General features: G+C 50.9%; 1 protein-coding gene across 2 annotated transcripts in view; it reads right to left on the bottom strand.

Annotated features, from left to right (window-relative positions):
- Positions 1-323: 323 nt before the first annotated feature.
- Positions 324-6,000, bottom strand: part of SNX1 (sorting nexin 1) — a 31,190-nt gene continuing 25,513 nt past the window's right edge. Inside the window, exons 11-16 of one of the 2 annotated variants that reach the window (XM_046652674.1) lie at positions 5,194-5,399; positions 4,805-4,900; positions 2,638-2,781; positions 1,953-2,033; positions 1,396-1,467; positions 324-759 (exon numbers count right to left, since the gene is read on the bottom strand). In XM_046652674.1, the coding sequence (XP_046508630.1) occupies positions 709-759; positions 1,396-1,467; positions 1,953-2,033; positions 2,638-2,781; positions 4,805-4,900; positions 5,194-5,399 (650 nt within the window). In that variant the 3' untranslated portion in view covers positions 324-708. The remainder of the gene's footprint in view (positions 760-1,395; positions 1,468-1,952; positions 2,034-2,637; positions 2,782-4,804; positions 4,901-5,193; positions 5,400-6,000) is intronic. The other variant, XM_046652675.1, reaches the window with a different exon arrangement.

The following is a 6,000-nucleotide window of genomic DNA, read 5'->3' as shown; positions in this document are numbered from 1 at the left end:
GGGTAGGAATAAAGAGAAAGTCCGCCTCCTTGGCAGGAGAATCGGTTTTGCCCCTCTTATTGTAAGAGACATCTTTACAATTCCTTCCCTAACGAAGTAGGAATAAGAATTAAACAGATTAAGAGACCCTCAGAGCAGGCAGCTGAGGTAGCTAGAGAAAAAAACTCCAGTTCCACAGGGAAGCAGCAGCAAAAGCTTGCAAGCTCCGGTGGAGAGAAACTTATTATACCTGGGCAACTTCCTGGTTAGGAGCATCCCAGACCTGCTTCCCAACTATTCCCCGGCCTAAAGCAAAAAGCACCACCATTCCGAGTCACATGACCTGATTTTAAAATATTTTATTACATAGTCTTTTCATGGCACCATCAGGAGTAACAGAAAACGTTATTCCCAGTTCCTAACCACATCCTGAAAAATATACATTTGTATTTATATATTTATACCAATACTCCACCCCATCCCATAATTCCACCACCTATTGTAGGTCTTTTGCTTAAAGCAAGAAACTATTCTCTCAGGTAAGAAAATATATATGGAAGCTAAATGAAGTAATGGTTAAAGTGATGGGGACAGCTTGGTTGTGGGGGCAGGGAGGGAGGGGTGAAGTCCAGGCTAGGCAGGGTGCATCACTGGGGTCCAGCAGAAGTGGAGGAGGACAGTGTATAAAAAGGCAGCGTCAGGCAGGTGGGCTCTGGTGTCCTTGGTCCATTAGGAGATGGCCTTTGCCTCAGGAAGGAAGGCTTCCCAGTACTTTGCCAGCTGCAAAGAAGTGGGGACAGTAAGCAAGTGCCCCCATCTAGTGGCAGAGCCTGAGCCTCAGGAGGAGCAAGCACAGTGCCAAGGACTCCCCTAAATGTCCTAGCCACCCAAAGGGAGGCCAAGCTGAGAATATGGCTAGGCTGAGAGCAGATCTTGGGATAGACTGGCCAGCCAGCCACACTGCCCTTAGCTCTCTAGACTTGGGGGGGGGGGGGGGCATCAAGTACAAGGGCAGTCTCTGAAGATAGTCCTGGTTCTGCCCCGGAGGAAATACCCCTGTGGGGGCCATAGCTTTGTCCAGCTCAGTTAGCTCCTCACAATGGAGGCCACTGTTTCACATACTGACTGAGGCATCAGCATCAAGAGGGTTAGGTGGTATCATGGGGTTACAGGAGAGGAGAGTTGGGGTTTGTCCTTAAAAACTAACTCACTGTAGGACTAAGGCAATCCCGCTATTAGCAAAAGACCCTACTGGACGCTCCATGTTGAAGCAATGGGACCTACTTTCAATTACTGATTATAGCAGGGCCCAGCAAGTCCTAAGCAGGGCCAGCCCTTCCTGTCACCAAAGCTCCAAGTGAGCAGCTGGCCTCTGGAGCAGAAGTAGAGGACGGAAGTCATGCATAACTTACATACCTGCTGCTGTGAATACAGGAGTGTCTCAAGGTACTTGATCACGTGGTTTTTGAAGTCCTTGGATTTCTCTCTCTGTAGGAGACAGGATTCTACATTGACCATCTGGACACTTGCTCCTTCTCCTCTTGATAGGATGGTAGTGTTTATTGCTGACCAAGGCGGAACACAGCCCCAGAAAGCAGAGCCAGCAGCTGGAATAGCTATAATTTCCAGCCAGCCAAACAGCCTCTGCCAAGGCCTTGCAGGACTTTCTTGTGTGGTGGGTGGTGTTCAGGAAGGGGAGGAGAAAGGACGGGGGACCAGAGGGTATATGACAACAGCAAGCTTTGTTTTGGGTCTAACTGCTGTGGTCCAGCAACAAGTGTAGGACAGCCACTTTGCCTCAGGAACAAACACACGAACATGAACACACACACACACAGAAGCCCACACTTGTTCACAACTGCCAAGTCACTGACACTGGCGTCTGTCTCCCTACTCAATAGCCCTGGACAAGGCCAACCACACCGCTAAAGCCGGCACTGCACACCCATGAGAAGCAGGGTCTTTCATCTCACCTCAAACCGTATCACCTCTTTTCGAACCACAGTTGAAATCCTCTCAAAGTCCCTTTCATACTGAGTCACCCGAGACTCCCACTGGGAAAAAAGGAAAGAGAGGATCACTTAATATTATAGTACCATTATTAAATCTTTACCTTTGGACAGCAATTCTACATATGAGACCTCAATTGGTCCTTATGTCTGTCTGTCCCTCTGGGTAAGATGAAATACCATACGAAGATTCAGCATGTAAGTCAGAGTCCAGCAGAAGACCACCTTCGGGGCAGCTAGAAAAGAGAAGCTGTGTGCCCCAGGCCAAGCCCGGTCTCTGAGAAAGCTCTGGTACTCCAGAGCCTCCAGTAGGTAGTCACCAGCAGCACTGGGAGCCCCAGGGAACTGAACTGAGTTCTCACCAGGGGGGTATATCTGAATCACCATGGCGCTTTTCAAAGACCCAGCCAGAACCCTTCTGCAGAGATTCTGATGTGGCAAGTCGGGGTGAAATGGGAAGAGAGGAGGAGGGCGAGGCCTCAAGGCAAGCCTGTACTCATTCTCAGAGGCTTCCCCGACAGCTAGTGTCCTTTAGGTTCAATCAGCTCTCTTGCATGCTGTGGGGTTCCAAGCATCTGGGCAGGACAGGACCCAGGCTCAATCAGGAGCCAGCGGAAAGCCCCTTGCTGGGCTGCCTCGGGGGCCTCACCTCTGCTATCTCATCCTTGGCCTGCTGCAGCTTGTCAGGTTTGTTGGCCCACAGCAGCCGAGCCTCAGCCTCCCGCTTCTTCTGCAGTGTGGCTTGAGCATCCTGCCAGCGCTGCCACATCTTCATGCGCTGGTCAAAGGCAGCCTGCGGGGGATGGGAAGAGCACACCAGCCCTTCAGGAGCTGTGCTGGCTCTGCCTCAGGGGGGTCTCCCAGCAGCTGTGCTGGGGAAGGAGCGAGCAAGGGCAGGTTCTGCAGCCATGTGTTAGTGCCCAGCTGGAAGTTTAACACTGAAAGCACAGGCTCGGTAAGACTCCTCTCCAAGCCTCCAGTGGGCCAGCGCCATGCTGCTTCATGCTACTCTCAAGGCTGGATGGCTGGGAGCACAGCAGGCGGCCTGACGCCAGCGCCCAGTACTACGGCTTCCTAATCGCCTCCCTCAGATCAGTCAGTCCATGAATCCACACACTTCCTGAGTGCCTGCCATGTGCCAGGAACTAATACAGTGGGAATGAAACACATGGTCCTGCTTTCATGGATCTTATAATCTAACAGAAAAAGCTGACATTATATTAATAATTATGATTAAATAATTACACTATGTAGAATTCAGAGAAAACAAGCAGGGTAGTATAAAAAAACTGGGAACCTAGCTTAGCCTGGGAAATACATCAAGGAAGGTCAACCTAGGGAAGCAACCTTTAAACTAACACCCAAATAGTAGACAGGGTTAACTCAACAGATCTGTAAATAAACACCTAAAGCCACCACAGGGCCATACTGCTTTCATCTCATCCATACACTCAACTGCTCTAGGCTACCAAGGCCCCCAAGAAGCTCCCCAAAGTCCACTTACTGGTCTTCCCTGTTTCCAGTCCCTTGACCACAATCAACATTTCCAGAAGACAGCTGTTGGCCCAACCAAACCATCTCCTACCCCCTCACCGGCTTTGTAGGCCTCAAGAGGTGGCCTGGATGAAAGATCTGTGCCTGGGGCCAACTTCCCAGCCGTGATCCATTTGCTCTCCTTGCCCACAAAAGTTCCCTGGATGTTTTCTGGGCCTCCTTAGTGCGGGCCTTTGCCAAAACTTGAACATTAGGGAATGAAATGCCACCAAATTCACCTTGCCCAGCAGTGTCACTGCTGCTCACCTGTAATTTCTTAACAGCTCAAAGTCAAAGGATTAGGTAAAGGGTGACCTCACATCCAAGGAAGACTCAAGCCTAACCCTCTGGGCTAACAGTGGTGCAGCTCGAGGGTCAGGGAAGGGCAGAGAAGAGACATGAGCTCATCTCTCCGATCCTATCCCCAGCTCAGGACCATGAGGAGGGCAGGTGAAAGAGCTCTGAGAAAAGAGCAGTTCTCACCCCTGTGCTGTAGGGCACGCTGCCCAGCCCTGGCAAATGGAGCTTTAGGCGAGGCTTCCCTTACCCGGGTCCACAGGGCCCACTCCACCTGGGAGTCCTATTCAAGAGCTGTGTCCTCCAGAGTCCCCAAACAATGCTCCTCTCTGAAAGCTTCCCCAGAGAGCCCCTCCCTGGGATGGCACTCTAGGCTAAGCTGTCTGACCAGTTTGAAGAATTCCAAAGCAGGTTATTTTTCCAGCCTCTTATCACTCTGGAGTTAGCAGCAAACTAAATAGCAGAGGGAGAGGACAATGAGCAATCTCTCAGGCTATATTAAGCAACTTTATCACGGAGGAAATGAGAGCCCTGGGAGTAGTCAGCCCTTGACAACACAGGAGCTCACTGGTTGGGGAGCTTCGGGGGATAGGGAGTCGGGGTGGCTCTGTTCCAACCCAGAGGCTCACACATCCAGGTCTCAAGTTGGATCAGGGGCAGACTCAGGCTCCCTCTTGGCTCTTTCCTCCATCTCAGGGAGGCCATGCGAGAGCTGATACCACTGCCCAGTGAAGCTTCCTTGCCCATTCTGAAAGGTCAAGGGAAACCAGTCGACCCTGGTCACCAGGAGAAAAGGTGAGGTGCTCGACCTGAGGGGCAGGCTGCAGTATTGTTACCAGTGTGGTCAGCACAGCATACCAAGGGCTCTGGTGACAAGCTCTCTCAGGTCCCTAGCCACACTCCTCCATGCAAGGCCAAGCCGGTTTCGTGTAGTTACCTGACTGCCCACATTGCAGGGATAAGTGGAAGCCAGCAAGAGCTCTTACCAGGGCGAAGCCGCAGCTTACTGTTAAGGAGGCAAAGACCAAAGGACTGAGGAAGTCACTGCTCCAGGGGGCCAAGACAGCAGGTCTGTGATAAGCCTTGCTTGAAGAAAGGAGCACAGAGGATGCTGTCCAACTTCAACAATAAGGAGGGGCCTACTTGGAAATTCAAGGGTGGTTTTTTCTCCAAATGCACTTAAAAAACTGGCTTTGGGCCTCAAAATGACTCAGTGCTGACTAACTAACAGTTAAACGGATTTTATGGTTCCCTTCTGTCTTGAGAGTAGAAAAAGTTACACCTATTTGAGCTATAACAGATGAAACTTTCTTGGGAAGAGGAAGAGTAAATTAAAGCAAAAGGAGGAAAAAGAGGAAAGGAAATAGAAGCTTACGCGGACTATGGCCAGGAGGCGAATGTAGTCACTCAGGAGCTCGGCAAGGAGGAAGAAGTCATTGTTGGCCTGTTCCTGGTGGAGCTGCTCAATTTTTTCTTCCACCTCAGCCAGCTGGGAGAGTGCCCGTGACAATGCTGTGTTGTCCTCGGAGCTCCCAAGCATGGCTAGACTCTTTGCAAACTGGGCTGTGTTCAGCGCTAGCTCTGGAGGGAGGAAGATAGCAGAGGGCTGATCTCACAAGGAAAAGGGACAAGTCAGGGGCCGGCCTGGTGGCACAGTGGTTAAGTTTGTGCACTCCGCTTCGGCAGCCCAGGGTTTGCCGGTTCACATCCCAGGCGCGGACCTATGCACTGCTCATCAAGCCATGCTGTGGTGGCGTCCCACATATAGAGCAGAGGAAGATTGGCAGAGATGTTAGCTCAGAGCCAATCTTCCTCACCAAAAAAATAGAAAGAAAGAAAAAAGAAAAGGGACAAGTCAGCTGGCATTGCATGATATGTCTCAGCAACGCTGCCCCCTACGTATCTAGCAACTGTGGGCTCTGCAACCCAGTCACTTACACCACAGCCAACTGTATTCAGAACATGAAGGGAATGCAGCCTGGTCACACAAGCAGGGAGAGGCACCAGCTGCCATAGTTTCACCAGGTTAGGCCTACCTGGAAGCAGCAGCTCAAATATTCCTGGAGAACCAGGGGCCAGTTCATACAAACAAGTCAAAGGAATGATCCTGATTTTTATGTTAAAGCTCACAATAAGTAGCCTGTCTGCATGAGAGAGTGAATGTATGTGTACACTGCATAGT

The sequence above is a fragment of the Equus quagga genome, chromosome 2 (genome assembly GCF_021613505.1).
Source record: "Equus quagga isolate Etosha38 chromosome 2, UCLA_HA_Equagga_1.0, whole genome shotgun sequence".
Lineage (NCBI taxonomy): Eukaryota > Metazoa > Chordata > Mammalia > Perissodactyla > Equidae > Equus > Equus quagga.
This window is presented reverse-complemented; position numbering and strand designations above follow the sequence as displayed.